General features: G+C 36.3%; 1 protein-coding gene across 8 annotated transcripts in view; it reads left to right on the forward strand.

Annotated features, from left to right (window-relative positions):
* The window catches only part of LOC143031740 (uncharacterized), a 579,704-nt gene that overhangs the window by 533,968 nt on the left and 22,906 nt on the right, over positions 1-22,830 (forward strand). For all 8 annotated transcript variants that reach the window (XM_076195980.1, XM_076196006.1, XM_076195972.1 and 5 more), the window contains one exon: positions 2,769-2,837. In XM_076195980.1, coding sequence (XP_076052095.1) covers positions 2,769-2,837 — 69 coding nt within the window. The remainder of the gene's footprint in view (positions 1-2,768; positions 2,838-22,830) is intronic.

Genomic DNA, 22,830 nt, shown 5'->3' on the forward strand with positions numbered 1-22,830 from the left:
CTTCATTTCTATACCTAGTGTTCTCCTGTATCCACTGTGTCATTGTATGGTCAGTAATCATCTCAAGTAGAACGTTTCCCCATGAGCCGTCTCCACCCTTTACTGTTATCTCTTCCCAGCAGATTTCTTTGCAATTAAAGTCGCCCATCATAACTATTCTTCCTCCATCTTCCATTATCTTGTTTAATATTATCTTTGTGTCCTCTAACATACTTTTATGTTCACTCTCTTCCCACGAGGCTGTTTTCGGAGGCACATAATTTATCACAAACTTTCTGCTCTTCTTATCTCTGTCTTCCACTTCGATCATAATCATCTCTACTGTATTCTTTCCATATGTGACACACCTCACGTTTATATCCTTCTTAGTCAGGAACATAACTCCATCCCCCTGTTTTGTCTCTCTGTTTCTAATCCAATAAATATATGCATCATGCCCTACACTGTTGGGTGGTAGTGGACCTTTTAATTTTGTTTCTACAATTCCCATTATGTCCGGTTCTTTTTCCTTCAGATAATCATTCAGCTCATTCAATCCTGTTATTAATCCATCTATATTTGTGTAAGACACTCTTAGTTTTCTGTCACTTCCATTGTGTTCTCTGTTTCTCTTTTGTTTTTCTCTAGTATGTCAAATTTCCTTACTTTCATATTCACTACTCTCCAATAGAATCTCTTTCTGACTCTGTTCTGGTCTCGTTTTTTTCCTTAGCTTCAAGTCTTTTCTTTTTTCCTCCTCTCTTTCCTCTTTATTCATTTCCCTTTTTATCCATACCTTTTTATATTGTTCACTTGTTGCTAGTTTCCCTGTTTTGGATAAGATATTCTCTGCCGTCGTTTGTGACCTGAATTTAATCTTGATTGGTCTGGTCTTATCTGTACTATACTTTCCGAGCCTAAACTTCTCTTCGATTTGTTTCATTATTTCTGGTTCATCTTCCTGAACTAATTGTAGTAAACTGCTTACTTTTTCATTTTCCTCTTTGATTCTTGAGGTTCTATCTGGGTTATGTTTCTCTTGCATTCCTAATATAATTATACATTTCTTTTTATCTGCTAAGTCTCTTACTATATTCTCCTTCTGTCTCATCACTTTAATAACTGAGTCTTCAGTTTGTTCTTTCGTTTGTTGTTTGATTATGTCAGTAGATGCAACTTTACTGTTTTCTTGGATTTTTTTCCAACCCTCTTTGTTGTCCTTACTATTCTTCTTTAATTCTTCATTCTCCTCTTTTACTTCTTTTAATCGTCTTTTTAGTTCTTCTATTTCCTTAGTTAAGTTTTTGTTTGCCTTCTCTAGTGCTTCCAATCTTTCAACTCTTTCCGCCATTTTTGACATTCTACCGAACCTACTCACCTAATGTTCGGTCATTTGTTCAAGTTTTTCTTCGAGTCTTGCCAGTCGAGGGAGGTTGGTATCCACCCCCCCCCCCATCATTGAATCCATGGAAATTATTATCCTCACCTTCTATTGTGCTACTCACATCTATGTTTCTAATCTTTACATTTTTGTTAGACCTTTCGTCATCACTAAATTGGTCCGGCCCTCTTTTGTTTACATGGCGTCTGCCTGCCTGGACCAAGTCCTCTCCTGCCTCATTTCCTTCCATTTCCCTCAGTTGTCCTTCCCCTTCTCTTTTTTCCTCACTTTCCCACTACACCACGAGCAATCCCCCCCCTGTAAATACAATAGGTACTTTGCGTTGAGATCCACGAGAATTTCACTTTTTCTTCAGGACGTCAATCTCCGCCGTCCATCCAACGGACGTGTGTGTGTGTGTGCGTGCGAGCGTGTTTGAGTCCCTGTTTACGTGTGTGCGTGTTTAATGTACTGTATGTATGTATGTAGGTAGGTGGGTAGGTAGGTGGGTAGGTAGGTGGGTAGGTAGGTGGGTAGGTAGGTGGGTAGGTAGGTGGGTAGGTAGGTGGGTAGGTAGGTGGGTAGGTAGGTGGGTAGGTAGGTGGGTAGGTAGGTGGGTAGGTAGATAGGTAGGTGGGTAGGTGGATAGGTAGGTAGGTAGGTGGTTAGGTAGGTGGGTAGGTAGGTATGCACATATGTAGGTATGTACGTACGTAAGTACGCATGTAGGTATGTACATATATACGTATATGCATACTTATGTATGTACACGTATATACGGAAGTAGATATCATAAGATGATTCTTCTTTTTTTCTGTTATTAATCATTTGGGGAAAATCTTCCAGTGCTGTAGTACTCCTTTTCTTTTGCATTTCTTGGAAGCCTCCAGCAATTATTATTCATTATGTTTACTTAAACTAAATTAAGTTTACCTTGCACAAAACCAATGAAGATTTATTTTGATATTTGTTCGCTTTTGTATTAATTCCTTTTTTTTTTTTTTTAATGCAAGTCAACGTTTGCCTTTGTTATGAGCCAAAAAGTATGAGCCATAAGTATCTGTTAGGCGTACATCAAAGAAAATTATCTCCATGCCTTCCGTCTTCAAAACTCGACAACACCCTCACCTCCATCTTGAGGTACAACCCCGACGACTGACACTCGGTCTCTGGACTGAGTCCAAAATTTACAAATTAAGAATCTATATCCTTCCACTTTTTTCATAAGAAGAGCAGACAACCGGCGACTGCTCTTCTTCCACTACTGTGGGCGTGATGATCGTTGCCGGTTCCCAGTCAGTGAAACTGGAAGCAACAATTGTAATCATTGACTTTTTTTTCATGCATTGTCATTGTAATATCTTGTATTTGAAGCACATATAAAACGTGATATATTTTCTCTTTACAGATGATCAAGATGATTTGCACGGTCGTCGTTGTGTACTCACTCTGTTGGCTTCCTTTCAACCTTCTTTTAGTAAGTATAACGATATAAGTAACTGAATAAAATCACTTGGTGTTAGCTGAAAGAAAGAAATCTATTGTCCTATTTAGGATGTTGAAACGATAACTTATTGACCTTAATTCTCCATCAGAGAATCTCGTCTCGTATAGATAGCTCATACACCAACGCAACCAGTTTCAAATGACGCAGCAGTGTAATTGACATATTGTTTTTAGAGCCCCTCATACCGAGGCGGCTGAAACTGCGGTTGCCTCGATGTGAGGGGTTCTAATAAAATAAATATATCGGTCTCAATGCAACTGGTTGCGACGTCGTAAACAACTGGTTTTATGCAACTGGTTGCGTTGGTGTGCGAGCTGTTTAAGCTGAATAAAATTCTTCAAATGTTACAAAATCGCCAACCTACCAGGTGCAGACTCGATTGCGTTAACAAGATATCCTGGCGCTGGAGAAAACAAGAACACATTAGTCAATTTCAGGTTAATCTAGGGACACTTTGTTGTTTTATTCTGTCTGTCGGCAAATTATTTTGTTTACTTGCGTGGTATTATTTCCAAAAAGATAAAATTCAAAATATCGTATTCAATCCATACCGTACTGAGAGGAACTCGTTTCAGTCAATCAGTTTTTGCCTCGAGTTACAAAGGATTACAAAGGCGGAGCATGCCGATAGGAGACCTTTTTGGTCCATAACCAGGTCGGATGCGAAATATATATATATATATATATATATATATAATATATATATATATATATATATATATATATATAAATAAAAAATAGATAAAGTAAAATTAGAAATATAATAACATAATAACAAGTAAAATAAATAAGACATAGGAATAGTTAAATGATAAACATGTAAATAGTAAATAACAATAAACTGACAAATAAGTAATAATAAATGGATATCAAGCAAATAATAAATAGACAAATAATAACAAACAATCAAATTATATAAAAGAAATGGCAGTCATTACAGCATCTTGCTTAGGTGTTCATTTAAACTAATCTTAAAGCTTCGAACTGAACTACATTGCACTGCCTCTGCAGGAAATTTATTCCATTAATTAACTACACGGTTGGCGAAGTTGTTTTTACGTACTTCCGAATTCAATCTATTTCCTGACAGTTTGAGAGAATTATTTCTTGTCGAATTCTCATTCAGTGTAAGATTTTTGTCACTTTTGATGTCAATCTCCTATAGAATTTTAAAAACCTGTATCAAGTCACCTCTGAGTTTACGGTTTTTTAGGGAAAACAGATTCATATGTTTTAGTCGATTTTCGTATGATTTATTTTTTATATTTGGAATCAGTTTTGTGGCTCTCCTTTGTACTTTTTCCAATCTATCAATGTCTTTAATGAGATTCGGTGACCATACAGAAAGAGCATATTCCAAATGTGGACGAACTAACGATTTATATAGCTTGTTAATGCGAGATGAGCTTTTGAAGTCAAAAGATCGCGCGATTAGTCCTAGAATCTTATTTGCTTTCTCAGAAGCTGAAATACACTACTTAGATGATTTGAGATCGTTACTGATAACTACCTCCAGATCCTTCTCACTATCCACTTTTGTTAACGAATTTATAAATAACTTGTAATTGTACTTACTGTTATTTTTACCTATGTGCATAACCTTGCATTTACTTGTGTTAAATTTCATTAGCCACTTTTCAGACCAATGCTGTAGTTTATGTAAATCTTCTTGAATATCTAATTGATTGAAGTGATCATTTGCTATTGCTCACAATTTTGTATCATCAGGAAATTTGGAGACAATAGATTTTAGCCCGTGGTCTATATAATGTATATATACTATGAATAGAATTGGCCCAAGAACAGAACCCTGAGGAACTCCACTAGTAACATTTTTCCATCTAGAAGTTTTGCCATTTAAAACAACTCTCTGTTTTCGATCCTTCAACCAATTTCTAGTCCAACTTAATAGGCTGCCACTCCGTGTAAAGCTAATTTATTAAGTAGTCTTTCGTGGGGGACGGTATCAAAAGCTTTTGCAAAGTCTAATAAATTAAACCTATATTGTTTCTTTTGTCATAACTTGAGATGACTGTGTTGAAGAATTCGAGTAAATTAGTCACGCAAGAACGTTTCCATCTGAATCCATGTTGGCTATCATTTATCAAACAGTTACTTTCTAAATGATGTTCGATAGCATCTCTGATGATAGTGTCCACACACTTTACTCAGTAATAAGAGATAATTTATTCAGCAATATAAAATTATCTTAAAACAAAAGAAATTTATGGAATGTATATTACAGCAATAATCAAACAGCCATTTAACTACCGCTGTAATGTAGACATTGCTCGATTTTTTACGCCCCAAAAATCTTCTCACCATTTGCTTAGTATCAAAGGATTACAAAGGAGGAGTATATCGACAGGAGACCTTTTGGTCCATATCTAGGTCGGATGCGAAAAAATCATAATAAATGAATAGATAAAAACGATAATATTGTAAATAACAAATAAGATATATAAATGCATAGGTTTAGTTAAATAATAAACAGGTAAATAGTAAATAATAATAAATAGGTAAATAGTAAATAGTAATAAATTGACATATAACTAATAATAAATGAGAATCAAACAGACAAATGATAACAAAACAAAACAAAAATAATAAAAAATAAATGATAATCATTACAGCATCTTGCTTAGGTGTTTATCTAAAGAATTCTTAGAGATTCGAAATAAACTACATTACACTGCCTCTGCAGGAAGTTTATTCCATTTATTAACTACACGGTTGGCGAAATTGTTTCTACGCACTTCCGAATTAAATATTTCCGGGCAGTTTGAGTCAATTATTTTTTGTCGGATTCTCATTCAGTGTAAGAACTTTGTGATTTTTGATGTTGTCAATCCCCTTTAGAATTTTAAAGACCTGTATCAAGTCACCTCTGAGTCTACGCTTTTTTAGGGAAAACAGATTCCTATGTTTTAGCCGATTTTCGTATGATTTTTTTTTCTTATATTTGGAATCAGTTTTGTGGCTCGCCGTTGTACTTTTTCCAGTCTGTCAATGTCTTTAATGAGATTCGGTGACCATACGGGAACAGCATATTCCAAATGTGGACGAACAAACGATTAATATAGCTTGTTCACGAGTGAAGGACTTTTGAAATCAAAAGATCGCGCAATCAGTCCTAGAATCTTATTTGCTTTCTCAGAGGCTGAAATACACTGCTTGGATGATTTGAGATCGTTACTGATAATTACGCCGAGATCTTTTTCACTATTCACTTTTGTTAACGAATTTCCAAACAACTTGTAATCGTACTTACTGTTATTTTTACCTATGTGCATTACCTTGCATTTACTTGTGTTAAATTTCATTAGCAACTTTTCAGACCATTGCTGTAATTTATCTAAATCTTCTTGAATATCTAATTGATTGAAGTGATCATTTGCCATTCCGCACAGTTTTGTATCATCAGCAAATTTGGAAACAGTAGATGGTCTATAGTAGATGGTCTATAGTAGATGGTCTATAGTAGATGGTCCATGGTCTATATCATGTATATATACTATGAATAGAAGTGGCCCAAGAACGGAACGGAGTTTCACTAAATAGAAAAACACAGTGGCTGGCGGTAGTCCTGGAGCCCTCCCGAAGATTGTCTTGAAATGGAAGAAACTTTGGACTATTGTCTGTGCTGTAATAGTGTAAGACTGTTTCCATGTCACCGGGTGAAGTTGGTAAGGAAAAGAAAACGGTCGTCGGTGGTCAGCTCCCCATGTGTTAAAAAGTGATAATTAGAGTTGAAGTTTAGAGATCCTGATCCCAGTTTAGAGACGGAGTGCCAGCCCCTCAGGGCTGCGCATGCTATAGGTAAGGAGGTTGACGAGTTCTGAAAATATGAAGTTCCATTATCAATCGTGAAGGAGCACAACATGCAGGTATCCGTCATTTGTCCCAACTTGATGAACGCTGTGTCATTATGCTGAGCACTGGCACTCCCTTGATAACAGAGAGATTAGTTTTTCTTATAGGTTATTATTCCATTCAAGGTAAGCTGCTGTGCACTGTGCTTTTACGCAATATCTTTTCCAAGTAGATATCGGTGATTGTTACTTATCTTAAATGGTAAAGCATGTAGGACAAGGTGGCGGCTTCAGCCCAAGTTACAAGCCTACTACCATACTTATGCTCTTCCTACCTAGTTTGGCGCACTATTTTTCCCTTTGGAAAAAAAAAAAATCCAGCAAGTCAAAAGTCCTGTGCTCCGGTGAAAATTAGGCTCACCTTCTCAAATCCCAAACTTGTGTCCATCAGAGTTTATAATTAGTTTTAACAAACATGATTTACATATACATTATATGAATTTATACATCCACATAAGCTATACTTAATATCTTGTCATCCATTTCTTGGTTTTCTATAAAATACTCACTCCGGTGGTGGTCGGGCCACTTGCTGACCTCTCACCGCTAGCACTGATTGCCTCCAGTCTCTACGATTATGTGTCACTGTCGTCCACTCACGGAGATCTGATCCAGTCCTGTCCAGGTCCTCCTTCACGTTGTTCATCCATCTTATGGTCTTCCTGGGAATCGTCTTCCTTCTACCATACCGTCCTTTATCACCCTCTTTGGTAGTATACTGCAATTCTAGCCATGCTTGTGTGTGGATATACGTGTGCATGTGTGTGTGTGTGTGTGTGTGTGTGTGTGTGTGTGTGTGTGTGTGTGTGTGTGTGTGTGTGTGTGTGTGTGTGTGTGTGTGTGTAGGTGTGTGTGTGTGTGTGCGCGTGCGCGCGTGTGTGTGTTTGTGCATGCGCGTGCGCCTGCGCTCATCTTAGACCCGTTCTTCCTTGCGTCTATTTCATCCCACGTGGCCGTATCTGCTTCATACACTTGGAGTTCTACGGTCATATTTGACAAGACTCAAAGAAACGTTACAGCACAGTGACGACCTTAACAGGATTTATCCCATTAAGCAACAGACAATTTTTGCGGTGAATTTCAACGGTAAAACCTGCCGACAGAAGACCTTTTTTTTTGTCCATAATATGGGCGGATGTAGAAAAAAGAATGTAATCAAACAAAAAGACGAAAAGACAAGAAAAACAAAATAACCAATAGCATACACTGCATTATACCGCATAAAATCTACACCAGTTCTATCTTGAAGCTTTGAACTCTGCTACCTATCATTTCCTCTGTTTGAATTCTTATGTTCGCGAGTTAATTGATTGAGGATCTATAGATCATTATTGATTATGGGTGTCGCATATTTGAAATAAAAAGACCGTGAAATAAGTCTTCCTCTCCTCCTTTCCTCCTCCTCCTCTTCCTCTTCTTCCTTCTCACTCTCCTCGTCGCTCTCCTCCTTTCTCTCCTTATTCTACCTCCTCCTATTCTCCTACGTTCTCTTTCTCTATCTTTCTTTCTCCTCGTCTTTCTTTTTCTCTTCTTCCTCTTTCTCCTCGTTTTCTTTTCCTTTTTTCCTCCTTTTCCTCCTTTACTACTTCCTGTAGCTGCTACTTCTCAACCTATTTTTCCTTATGTTCTTCATCTTTATTACTCTAATCCCCTACTTTTCTTTCTCTTTGTTTTTATTTTCCTCCCCTACTTTCCCTTTTCCTCCCCTCTTTCTCCTCTTCCTTCTAATCTTCTTCATATCAGTCTTCTGAACACGCTAAACTTCTTCCTTACAAGTTAAAGAGTATAGGTCGGAGGGAGCAACCTTTTTAAGCGCGCGTGCTAAGATCTGTCAATATTCGATGTAAAACGTTTCTAACGTGGCAACCGAAATAGTTGGGAATATTATCATTTACTGTGTCTTAGGTATTCGGGAAACCTATCCAAATCTCAAGATTTTTGTTTGTTTTTTTTTTTTGTTTTTTTTAGTAAAATCAAAGAATATTGTACGTGTGATTTGTAAGTCATGTCAGATTGAATGATCGTAAAATTAAGTGAAGTCGTTTTTACTAGGTCATTTTTGTCTTTATATTCAATTCTAGCTGTCATATAAAGTCACATAATTCAAAGACTTAGTGTTTAACATCAGCAAAAATGTAGACAATAATCCTTAATTTTACATAATTCTAACAGAGACTTACATTTATGGCAAATAAGCTGAGCAGGTTTCACCAACTTTTGATAAAGTAGTTTCAATGGGGTCACTGAAATCTAGATAATCACTTTGAATAACTAGAGCCTTTTGTGGTACATTTTTTCTTAGATTTAAGTTTGAGCCCTAATGTATCTGGAAGTAGATTTACCGGTGATTCTGTTATTTACCCAAAACGAAAGAATTTATAGAATTGTGATAAAGTAGTCACGCCACGTCTAGCCACTTGGAGAATGATCAATTAGTAAACAGGACAAAAACCAGTGTTGTCATGAACTTTTATCAAAACCGTCGTATGCAGGACTTCAAAGTTATCGTTTTTATGAATATATAATAATAATATCGTATTCTGTTGAGTTGAAATGTAAAGCTCAACTAAGAAGCTGGTGGTTTATCTATTTAATTATTTTCTTAGGTAAGCCTGGGTCTCGTGTGTTGGAGAAAAGCCATTGGCACGCGTGCCAGTGGTTGCCCACCCATGGTAAAAGATATTGAGCATAAGATTATGTAGATTTTATGCAATTGATATTTCATGAATCAATCACGCGCTTTTATATATATAATTGGAGATCAATCTAAACTCGAAAAGGAAGACCAGTAACTTTGATCCATCACTATCACTTCTTTGAATTGTTTTCCATTGAATTATCCATTGCTACCTGGAGGAATTTACTTCGGTATGATATTGTTCACAGGGATAGAAGGTCTGTATTGCCGACGAAATATTCAATATTATTTCCTCTTCCTCTTCCTCCTCCTCTTCCTCTTCCTCTTCCTCTCCCCCTCCCTTCTCTTCTTCCTCTTTCTCTCCTTTTTCTTTTACTTGTTTTTTATTTTTCTTGTATACTCCCATTTGAACTCCTCGTCTTCTTTTTCTTCTTTCTATTTCTTCACCTTTTCTATATCAGGATATGCACACTCTTCTTTATCTTGTCTTTTCTCAGATATTTTCTCCAGTGCTCTCCTCTTTTTCTTTATACCTTCCTTCCTCTTCATCTGTTTTTTCTCTTCACTTTCTCTCTCCTTTCCGTCTTTTACTTCTCCCACCCTTTCTTCTTATCGGATCTTCCTTCCTCCCATTCTTCGTTGGGATCCATTTTCTATTAATCTTGTTTTGCCTCACAAACTTAGGCACACTCCTCGGAAGTCTCCTTCATTCCCTCTCTTCCTCACTCCCACTCCCTCCAATTCTTCCCAAATCCCCATCGTTCTCTATTTTTCTGGCTGGAAACGTCCGAAGACCGGCTTGATCAAGCTTAAGTCCTCAACCTATAGTTTTACTTTTATTTAACTTTTTTTTTTTGGGGGGGGGGGGCACTTCAGCACAGGTAAGTTGACCAACGGCAGTTAGTGTGGCAGAAGAAAAACGAATTATTTAAAGTGACTTAACTAATAGTATTGGAATGTACAAGCATCATGTATTCCTTTCGAAAAATAAGGTTCCCATGTGACGCAATATTCTGCATCGTTTATTTTCTTGTATAGATTCCTTGGTCTTATTCTCTGTTGGACCAATGCTTGGTATCTGCTAGTGATGGTCCTACAGGATGAGTGGCAGAGAATATCATCTCCCTGCCTCTCGTCTTCAAATCACATCAATATTCCTCATATCTATCTGGAGCTGGGTCCAAATTCAACAGAATTTCCTCCATGTTTTCTTTTCTCATTCCTTCCCTTCCCTTCATATGATGTTGCGTGCTCCATGTTGCCTGTTCCAAGGTATAGGTTGCACGTTGCATATTGCAAACTTATGCTTCTGACTGTGGGCTGAACTGCGACTGGCTGGGCGCAGCTGTTTGGAAGAATATTGGTGAAAAGTTGTTTTCACCCACTACCAGGTGGCTAGGGATGACAGTATTTCTAAAGGGATTCCGGATTTAACACTGTGTGTATTTACCTAGTTGTATTTACCTAGTTGTATTTTACGGGAAGGGGAGCTATGCTCGTGAGGTCCCGTCTTCATATCTCATTTTATCTAAACTATTTTTAAATTCATGTATTGTTTTTGCACACACCACTTTCTCATCTAACTTGTTCCAACTGTCTATTGCTCTGTGAGGAAAGCTGTTCTTTTTCAAATCTCTTCTATAGTTGTCTTTTTTTATTTTCTTTCCGTGTCCTCTTGTATTTCTGTCATCCCATTTTATCAGATTCTCTCTATCAGTAATTTCTATGCCTTTCATGATTCTGTAAATAGCTATCAAATCTCCTCTCTCTCTTCTTTGCTCTAGTGTCTGTAGTTTAAGTTTTTGTAGTCTCTCTTCATATGATAGTTTTGAGAGTGTTGGTGCCAGTTTAGTAATTGCTCTTTGTATTCTTTCAAGTTTTTTTATACATTTTTTTGTACTTGGTGACCATATCGTTGCTGCATATTCCAATCTTGGTCTTATCAGGGTGATTAGGATTTTCCTCACCATTTCTTCATCCAGGTATGTAAATGCCACTTTGATTGTTCTTATTAAATTATAAGTTTCTCCAAAAATCTTATTTATATGTTTCTCAGGTGACATATTATTCATAACAATGACTCCCAGGTCCCTCTCATTTTCTACTCTTTTTATTCCTTCTTCTCCCAAATTATATGATCCTGTTATTCTGTTTTTGCTTTTTCCAAATTCCATTATACTACACTTTTTTGTATTGAACTCCATCTCCCACTTCCTACTCCATTCTTGTACTTTATTTAGATCTCTCTGTAGTGACTCACAATCCTCTTCAGTTTTCACTCTTTTCAGTAATTTTGCATCATCTGCAAAGAAGCTCATATAGCTTTCAATTCCTTCATCCATATCATTAATATATATAGCAAACATTATTGGGGCCAGAACTGTTCCCTGCGGGACACCGCTTATTACTTCATTCCATTTTGAGTGCTGATCTCTTATCACTACTCTCATTTTTCTTTCTTGCAAAAAGTCTTCCATCCAATTTAGCAGTTTACCTTGTATTCCTCCTTCATATTCTAATTTCTTAAGCAACTTCTTATGTGGTACTTTGTCAAAAGCTTTTTTTAGGTCTAGAAATGCACAATCAGCCCATCCATCTCTTTCTTGTATTATATCTATTAGTCTTGAATAGAAACATATTAAATTGGTGACGCATGATCGTCCTTGTCTGAATCCAAATTGCCTTGGATTTAGTACGTTGTTTTTTTCCAAGTATTTTACCCATCTACTTTTGATAATTCTTTCACATATTTTTGCTATTGTACTTGTTAGAGAGACTGGTCTATAGTTGGTAGGTTCTTCTTTATTTCCTCCTTTATATATAGGTACTATATTTGCTTTTTTCCAATCTTCTGGAACTTTTCCTTCTTTTAAGGAACTGCTTATTATGCTATGTATTTTGTCTGCCAGTTCATTCCTACATTCTTTCAGAATCCAGTTTGCTATTTCATCTGGCCCATGCGATTTTCTGACATCAAAATTACCCAAGTGTGTCAATATTTCATTCTTCGTTACTTCTATTTCTTCCATAGGGGGGACTTTTTCCTTCCACTCAATCTCTTCAGGTTGTATATTTTCCCTTGTAAACACTGATTTAAAATGTTTGTTCATAATTTCTGCCATTTCCATTTCCTCAGTGTATTCAACTCCTCCTTGTCTTAATTTCTCCAAGTCTTGTTTGTTTTTCAGTTTATTGTTTACAAATCTGTAGAATAGTTTTGGTTGATCTTTACACTTTTCTATAACATCTTTTTCATATTTTCTTTTTTCCTCTCTGCACTTTTGTACATATTCATTTCTATAACCAGTATATATTTTCCATTTTTCAGGTCTTCTGTCTTTTTTCCATCCGGTCCAGGCTTTGTCTCTTTTGTCTTTTAACTCCCTACAACTTTTGTTGTACCAGCATTTTACATATTCTTTTTCTTGTTTTTGTCTTGGGACATACTTTTCCACTCCTTCTTTGTAAATTTTTGTCAAAATATTCCATTTCTCTTCCACTGATGTTTCTTCTTTGTATATTTCTTCCCAGTTTTCTTGTTGGAAGAATTCTCTTATTTTATCAAAGTTTGTTTTTTCATACATCATTCTTCCTTTTCTATATTGTTCATTTCTTTTCATATATTTTTCTTCATTAAGTTCCAGTTCAATCAATATGTGGTCACTTTTACCTATTGGTGTTTTATATTCAATCTTGTCCACTATTCTAGGTTCAGATGTAATTATTAAGTCTAGCCTCGATGGTTCTTCTTCATTTCTATACCTAGTGTTCTCTTGTATCCATTGTGTCATTGAATGGTCAGTAATCATCTCAAGTAGAGCATTTCCCCATGAGTCATCACCACTCTTTACTGTCATTTCTTCCCAGCAGATTTCTTTGCAATTAAAGTCGCCCATCATAACTATTCTTCCTCCGTCTTCCATTATTTTAGTTAATGCTATCTTTGTGTCCTCTAACATACTTTTATGTTCACTCTCCTCCCATGAGGCTGTTTTCGGAGGCACATAATTGATCACAAATTTTCTGCTCTTCTTATCTCGGTCTTCCACTTCTATCATAATCATCTCTACTGTATTCTTTCCATATATGACACCTTTCACGTTTATATCCTTCTTTGTCAGGAACATAACTCCACCCCCTTGTTTTTTCTCTCTGTTTCTAATCCAATAATTGTATGTATCATGTCCTACACTGTTGGGTGGTAGTGGGCCTTTTAATTTTGTTTCTACAATTCCCATTATGTCCGGTTCTTTTTCTTTCAAATAATCATTCAGTTCATTCAATCCTGTTATCAATCCATCTATATTTGTGTAAGACACTCTTAGTTTTCTGCCACTTCCATTGTGTTCTCTGTTTCCCTTATGTTTTTCTTTAGTATGTCGAACTGCTTTATTTTCATGTTCACTACTCTCCAATAGAATCTCTCTTTCTCTGACTCCGTTCTTTCCTCGTTTTTTGCCTTAGCTTCAATTCTTTTCTGCTTTTCTTCCTCTCTTTCCTCCTTATTCATTTCTCTTTTTATCCATACCTTTTTATATTGATCCTTTGTTGCTAGTTTCCCTGTCTTGGATAGAATTTTCTCTGCCGTTGTTTGTGACCTGAATTTAATCTTAATTGGTCTGGTCTTATCTGTACTATATTTTCCGAGTCTGAATTTTTCCTCAATTTCCTTTATAATTTCTGGTTCATCTTCCTGGACTAATTTTAATAAACTGCTTACCCTTTCATTTTCCTCCTTGATTCTTGCGGTTCTATCTGGGTTATGTTTCTCTTCCATTCCTAATATAATTATACATTTCTTTTTGTCAGCTAATTCTCTTACTATATTCTCCTTCTGTCTCATCACTTTAATAACTGAGTCTTCATTATGTTCTTTCAATTGCTGTTTGACTATGTCAGTGAATGAAACCTTATTCCCTTCTTGAGTTATTCTCCAATTTTTAGCTTCTGTAGCTATTTTCTCACTGTTTTCATTACTATTCTTCTTCAATTTCTCATTCTCCTCCTTTACATTTCCTAACTGTCTTTTTAGGTCCTCTACTTCTTCAGTTAAGTTTCTGTTAGCCTTCTCTAGTTGTTCCAATCTTTCAATTCTCTGGAAGATGGAGTCTACCTTACCTAACTTACGTTCCAAGTCCTCGATCACCTTATCAACTCTCTCCTCTAGTCTTATCAGTCGGGGGGGGGGTTGTGTCCCCCCCACCCTCTTTAAATCCCTGGAACATATTCTCGTCACTTTCTACTGTATTTCTCCTCTCTATACTTCTAATCTTTACATTTTTATTTGCCATTTCGTCATCCGGTGGTCGTTTCATGTTGACCTTACGCCCGTCTGCCTGGGCCAAGTCCTCCACATCCTCATTTCCTTCCATTTCCCCAGCAATCCCTCCCCTTCTCCTCTTTTCCTACTTACCTACTGCCTCACGAGCAATTTCCCCCCCCCCCTGCAAATACAAAAAGGCACTTCTCTTTGCGTTGGTATCCACAATCTGCACTTTTCTTTAGAGCGTTCTTCAAGCCGTCCGTTCGTTGAAAGTGTGTGTGCGCGTGTGCGTGTGCGTGTGCGTGTGCGTGTGCGTGCGTGTGTGTGTGTGTGTGTGTGTGTGTGTGTGTGCGTGTGTGCGTGTGTGCGTGTGTGCGTGTGCGTGTGTGTGTGTGTGCGTGTGTGCGTGTGTGCGTGTGTGCGTGTGTGCGTGTATGTGTGCGTATGTGCGTGTGCGTGTGTGTGTGCGTGTGTGTGCGTGTGTGTGCGTGTGTGTGCGAGTGAGAGAGAGAGAGAGAGAGAGAGAGAGAGAGAGAGAGAGAGAGAGAGAGGCAGAGGCAGAGGCAGAGGCAGACAGACAAAGACAGAGACAGAGACGGTGGATTACCGCCAGGAATTAATAGAGCATTAGATTTCATTGCTTCGGCGTTTACGAATAAAAATGCAAAGGTAATTATCAAACTACCTGGCGTTAGTTTATCCATCCTTGACTATGCGGTGCAGTTTTGGTCTTCGTCCTATAGAATGGATATAATTCACGAGAATCAATACGGAGAAAAATGACCAAAATGATACATGGGCCTTACGAGGACAAGCTCAGGCACTTTAACTTACTCTCTGGAAAGACGCAGAATGCGGGGTGGTGTAATAAAGGTATTCAAGTGGCTCAAGGGCTTTAACAAAGGAGACACAAACAGGGTCACCATATTAAGACAACAGGGCAGGACTTATAGTAATGGATTTAAACTGGACAAATTTAGATTTAAGAAGAATATAGGCAAGGACTGGTTTACCATAGATTGGTCAACGAATGGAATAGACTTAACCAAGTAGTGAGCGCTGCAACTATAGGTTGATTTAAGAAAAAATGGACAGCTTTATGGATGGGGATGATAGGTGGTAATGGACATGGAACTACCTAGTGTAGGCCTTATGGTCTCTTGTAGTCTCTTCATTTTCATGTTTTTATTTTCTTAAAATATGTAGGTAGGTAGATATGTAGGAATGCATGTAAAAACGTCTGTAGGTACGAAGGCACAAACTGTAATGGAGGGAAGCACTTATGTAAACATGCATATATGTAAGTATGCAGGCATACAAAATTTTAGATTTGTAGGCGTGCATAGCGTGTGTATTCACCTCGGATCTGCTGCAGCCTCTTTTCGAGACAGCCAGACACCACCCTACGGCAGTGAGCTCAGTGTGTGTGTGTGTGTGTGTGTGTGTGTGTGTGTGTGTGTGTGTGTGTGTGTGTGTGTGTGTGTGTGTGTGTGTGTGTTTACCTAGTAGTATTTACCTAGTAGTATTTACCTAGTAGTATTTACCTAGTAGTATTTACCTAGTTGTATTTACCTAGTTGTATTTATCTAGTTGTATTTACCTAGTTGCATTTACCTAGTTGCATTTACCTAGTTGTATTTACCTAGTTGTATTTATTTACCTAGTTATATTTACCTAGTTGTATTTCACGGGAAGGGGAGCTATGTTCGTGGTGTCCCGTCTTCATATCTCATGTATTGTTTTTGCACACACTACTTTCTCATCTAACTTGTTCCAACTGTCTCTTACTCTGTGAGGAAAGCTGTTCTTTTTCAGATCTCTTCTATAGCTGTATTTCTATCATCCCATTTTATTAGATCCTCTCTATCAATCTTTTCTATGCCTTTCATGATTCTGTAAATAGCTATCAAATCTCCTCTCTCTCTTCTTTGCTCTAGTGTCTGTAGCTCAAGTTTTGCTAGTCTCTCTTCATATGATAGTTTTGAGAGTGTTGGTGCCAATTTTGTAATTGCTCTTTGTATTCTTTCAATTTTTTTTGTACTTGGTGACCACATCGTTGCTGCATATTCCAATCTTGGTCTTATCAGAGTGATTAGTATTTTCTTCACCATTTCTTCATCCAGGTATGTAAATGCCACTTTGATTGTTCTTATTGAATTATAAGTTTCACCAAAAATCTTATTTGTTTCTCAGGTGACATATTATTCATAACAATGACTCCCAGGTCCTTCTCATTTTCAACTTTTTTTATACTTTCTTCTCCCAATTTATATGATCCTGTTATTCTGTTTTTGCTTTTTCCAAATTCCATTATACTACACTTTTTAGTATTGAACTCCATCTCCCACTTCCTACTCCATTCCCAGACTTTATTTAGATCAACTCTGTAGTGATTCACAATCTTCTTCCGTGTTCACTTTTTTTAATAGTTTTGTATCATCTCCAAAGAAGCTCATATAACTTTCAATTTCTTCATCCATATCATTAATATATATAGCAAACATTACTGGGGCCAGAACTGTTCCTTGTGGAACACCACTTATTACTTCATCCCAATTTGAGTGTTTGTCTCTTATCACTACTCTCATTTTTCTTTCTTTCAAAAAGTCTTCCATCCATTTAAGCAGTTTGTCCTGTATTACTCCTTCGGTTTCTAATTTCTTAAGCAACTTCTTATGTGGTACTTTGTCAAAAGCTTTTTTAGGTCTAGAAATGCACAATCAGCCCATCCATCTCTTTCTTGTATTATATCTATTAGCCTTGAATAGAAACATTAAATTGGTGACGCATGATCGTCCTTGTCTAAATCCAAATTGCCTTGGATTTAGCACGGTTTTTTTTTTTTCTAAATATTTTACCCATCTACTTTTGACAATTCTTTCACAAATTTTTGCTATTGTACTTGTTAGAGAGACTGGTCTATAGTTGGTAGGGTCTTCTTTATTTCCCCCTATATAAATAGGTACTATATTTGCTTTTTTCCAATCTTCTGGAACTTTTCCTACTTTCAAGGAACTGTTTATTATGCTATGTATTTTGTCTGGCAGTTCATTCCTGCATTCTTTCAAAATCCAGTTTGCTATTTCATCTGGTCCATGCGATTTTCTGACATTAAGATTACTCAAGTGTTTCATTATTTCATTCCTTGTTACTTCTATTTCTTTTATAGGGGGGGACTTTCTCTTTCCATTCGATCTCTTGCAAACACTGATTTAAAATGCTTGTTCATAATTTCCGCCATTTCTATTTCCTCTGTGTATTCAACTCCTCCTTGTCTTAATTTCTCCAAATCTTGTTTGTTTTTCAGTTTGTTGTTTACAAATCTGTAAAATAATTTTGGTTGATCTTTACATTTTTCTATGACATCTTTTTCATATTTTCTCTTTTCCTCTCTCTGCACGCTTGTACATATTCATTTCTATAACAAGTATATATTTTCCATTTTCAGGTCTTTTATATTTCTTCCATTTGGTCCAAGCTTTATCTCTTTTGTCTTTTAACTCACTACAACTGTTGTTGTACCAGCACTTTAAATCTTTTTCTTGTTTTTGTCTTGGGACATACTTTTCCACTCCTTTTTTTTATGGATTTTTTTCAAAATATTCCATTGCTCTTCCACTGTTGTTTCTTCTTTGTATATTCCTTCCCAGTTTTCTTTTTTGAAAGAATTCTCTTATTTTATCAAAGTTTGTTTTTTCATACATCATTCTTCCTTTTCTATATTGTTCATTTCTTTTCGTGTATTTTTCCTCATTTAGTTCCAGTTCAATCAATATGTGGTCACTTTTACTTATTAGTGTCTTTTATTCAATCTTTTCCACTATTCTAGGTTCAGATGTGATTATTAGGTCTAGTCTCGATGGTTCTTCATTTCTATACCTAGTGTTCTGTATCCACTGCGTCATTGTATGGTCAATAATCATCCCGAGTAGAACATTTCCCCATGAGCCGACTCCACCCTTTACTGTCATCTCTTCCCAGCAGACTGCTTTACAATTAAAGTCACCCATCATAACTATTCATCCTCCATCTTCCATTATATTATTTAATGTTATCTTTGTGTCTTCTAACATACTTTTATGTTCACTCTCTTCCCACGAGGCTGTTTTTGGAGGCACATAATTTATCACAAAACTTTCTGATCTTCTTATTTCTGTCTTACACTACGATCATAATCATCTGTACTGTATTCTTTCCATATGTGACACACCTCACGTTTATATCCTTCTTAGTCAGGTAAATAACTCCACCCCCTTGTTTTGTCTCTCTGTTTCTAATCCAATAATTATATGCATCATGTCCTACACTGTTGGGTGGTAGTGAACCTTTTAATTTCGTTTCTACAATTCCCATTATGTCCGGTTCTTTTTTCTTCAGATAATCATTCAGCTCATTCAATCCTGTTATTAATCCATCTATATTTGTGTAAGACACTTTTAGTTTTCTGCTACTTCCATTATATTCTCTGTTTCTCTTTTGTTTTTCTCTAGTATGTCGTATTTCCTTACTTTCATATTCACTACTCTCCAATAGAATTTCTCTTTTTCTGACTCTGTTCTGTTCTTGTTTTTTTTCTTTAGCTTCATGTCTTTTCTGTTTTTCTTCCTCTCTTTCCTCTTTATTCATTTCTCTTTTTATCCATACCTTTTTATATTGTTCACTTGTTGCTAGTTTCCCTAGCGTCGTTTGTGACCTGAATTTGATCTTAATTGGTCTGGTCTTATCTGTACTATACTTTCCGAGTCTAAACTTCTCTTCAATTTGTTTCATGATTTCAGGTTCATCTTCCTGAACTAATTCTAGTAAACTGCTTCCTTTTTCTTTTTCCTCATTGATTCTTGTGGTTCTATCTGGGTTATATTTCTCTTCCATTCCTAATATAACTATACATTTCTTTTTATCTGCTAAGTCTCTTACTATATTCTCCTTCTGTCTCATTTTAATAACTGAGTCTTCAGTTTGTTCTTTCATTTGCTGTTTAATTATGTCAGTAAATGCAACTCTACTGTTCTCTTGGATTTTTTTCCAACCCTGTGCTTCTTTTGCTATGGCCTCTTTGTTGTCTTTATTATTCCTCTTTAATTCCTTATTCTCCTCTTTTACTTCTTTTAACTGTTTTTTTCATTCTTCTATTTCATTAGTAAGTTTTTGTTCACCTTCTCTAGTTCTTCCAATTTTTCAACTCTCTGCGCAATCTTTGCTATGTTACCGAACCTATTCTCCCAATGTTCGGTCATTTTTTCAAGTTTTTCCTCTAGTCTTGCTAATCGGTGGAGGTTGGTATCCTCCCCCTCCCTCATTAAATCCCTGGAAATTATCATCACCTTCCATTGTGCTACTCTAATCTATATTCCTAATCTTTAGATTTTTGTTAATCCCTTCTTCAAAATCCTCAGTCCTTCGTTTGTTTACAAGACGCCTGGCCTCCTAGACCAAGTCCTCCCCTTCCTCATTTCCTTCCATTTCCCCCAGTAATCCCTCCCCTTCTTCTTTATCACCTTCCCACTACACCACGAGCTTTCACATTCCCTATAAATACAATAAGGTACTTCCTTGACGTTGAGATCCACATAGATTTAGCTTTTTATTCGGAACTCTAATTCTTGCCGTCCATCCGACGAAAGTGTGTGTGTGTGTGTGTGTGTGTGTGTGTGTGTGTGTGTGTGTGTGTGTGTGTGTGTGTGTGAGTGTGAGTATGTGTGTGTGTGTGTGTGTATTTACCTAGTTGTATTTACCTAGTTGTATTTTACGGGAAGGGGAGCTATGCTCGTGAGGTCCCGTCTTCATATCTCATTTTATCTAAACTATTTTTAAATTCATGTATTGTTTTTGCACACACCACTTTCTCATCTAACTTGTTCCAACTGTCTATTGCTCTGTGAGGAAAGCTGTTCTTTTTCAAATCTCTTCTATAGTTGTCTTTTTTTATTTTCTTTCCGTGTCCTCTTGTATTTCTGTCATCCCATTTTATCAGATTCTCTCTATCAGTAATTTCTATGCCTTTCATGATTCTGTAAATAGCTATCAAATCTCCTCTCTCTCTTCTTTGCTCTAGTGTCTGTAGTTTAAGTTTTTGTAGTCTCTCTTCATATGATAGTTTTGAGAGTGTTGGTGCCAGTTTAGTAATTGCTCTTTGTATTCTTTCAAGTTTTTTTATACATTTTTTTGTACTTGGTGACCATATCGTTGCTGCATATTCCAATCTTGGTCTTATCAGGGTGACTAGGATTTTCCTCACCATTTCTTCATCCAGGTATGTAAATGCCACTTTGATTGTTCTTATTAAATTATAAGTTTCTCCAAAAATCTTATTTATATGTTTCTCAGGTGACATATTATTCATAACAATGACTCCCAGGTCCCTCTCATTTTCTACTCTTTTTATTCCTTCTCCCAAATTATATGATCCTGTTATTCTGTTTTTGCTTTTTCCAAATTCCATTATACTACACTTTTTTGTATTGAACTCCATCTCCCACTTCCTACTCCATTCTTGTACTTTATTTAGATCTCTCTGTAGTGATTCACAATCTTCTTCAGTTTTCACTCTTTTCAGTAATTTTGCATCATCTGCAAAGAAGCTCATATAGCTTTCAATTCCTTCATCCATATCATTAATATATATAGCAAACATTATTGGGGCCAGAACTGTTCCCTGCGGGACACCGCTTATTACTTCATTCCATTTTGAGTGCTGATCTCTTATCACTACTCGCATTTTTCTTTCTTGCAAAAAGTCTTCCATCCAATTTAGCAATTTACCTTGTATTCCTCCTTCATATTCTAATTTCTTAAGCAACTTCTTATGTGGTACTTTGTCAAAAGCTTTTTTTAGGTCTAGAAATGCACAATCAGCCCATCCATCTCTTTCTTGTATTATATCTATTAGCCTTGAATAGAAACATATTAAATTGGTGACGCATGATCGTCCTTGTCTGAATCCAAATTGCCTTGGATTTAGTACGTTGTTTTTTTTCCAAGTATTTTACCCATCTACTTTTGATAATTCTTTCACATATTTTTGCTATTGTACTTGTTAGAGAGACTGGTCTATAGTTGGTAGGTTCTTCTTTATTTCCTCCTTTATATATAGGTACTATATTTGCTTTTTTCCAATCTTCTGGAACTTTTCCTTCTTTTAAGGAACTGCTTATTATGCTATGTATTTTGTCTGCCAGTTCATTCCTACATTCTTTCAGAATCCAGTTTGCTATTTCATCTGGCCCATGCGATTTTCTGACATCAAAATTACCCAAGTGTGTCAATATTTCATTCTTCGTTACTTCTATTTCTTCCATAGGGGGGACTTTTTCCTTCCACTCAATCTCTTCAGGTTGTATATTTTCCCTTGTAAACACTGATTTAAAATGTTTGTTCATAATTTCTGCCATTTCCATTTCCTCAGTGTATTCAACTCCCCCTTGTCTTAATTTCTCCAAGTCTTGTTTGTTTTTCAGTTTATTGTTTACAAATCTGTAGAATAGTTTTGGTTGATCTTTACACTTTTCTATAACATCTTTTTCATATTTTCTTTTTTCCTCTCTGCACTTTTGTACATATTCATTTCTATAACCAGTATATATTTTCCATTTTTCAGGTCTTCTGTCTTTTTTCCATCCGGTCCAGGCTTTGTCTCTTTTGTCTTTTAACTCCCTACAACTTTTGTTGTACCAGCATTTTACATATTCTTTTTCTTGTTTTTGTCTTGGGACATACTTTTCCACTCCTTCTTTGTAAATTTTTGTCAAAATATTCCATTTCTCTTCCACTGATGTTTCTTCTTTGTATATTTCTTCCCAGTTTTCTTGTTGGAAGAATTCTCTTATTTTATCAAAGTTTGTTTTTTCATACATCATTCTTCCTTTTCTATATTGTTCATTTCTTTTCATATATTTTTCTTCATTAAGTTCCAGTTCAATCAATATGTGGTCACTTTTACCTATTGGTGTTTTATATTCAATCTTGTCCACTATTCTAGGTTCAGATGTAATTATTAAGTCTAGCCTCGATGGTTCTTCTTCATTTCTATACCTAGTGTTCTCTTGTATCCATTGTGTCATTGAATGGTCAGTAATCATCTCAAGTAGAGCATTTCCCCATGAGTCATCACCACTCTTTACTGTCATTTCTTCCCAGCAGATTTCTTTGCAATTAAAGTCGCCCATCATAACTATTCTTCCTCCGTCTTCC

This window comes from Oratosquilla oratoria, chromosome 1 (assembly GCF_046742065.1).
Source record: "Oratosquilla oratoria isolate Oo_2021 chromosome 1, ASM4674206v1, whole genome shotgun sequence".
Taxonomy (NCBI): domain Eukaryota; kingdom Metazoa; phylum Arthropoda; class Malacostraca; order Stomatopoda; family Squillidae; genus Oratosquilla; species Oratosquilla oratoria.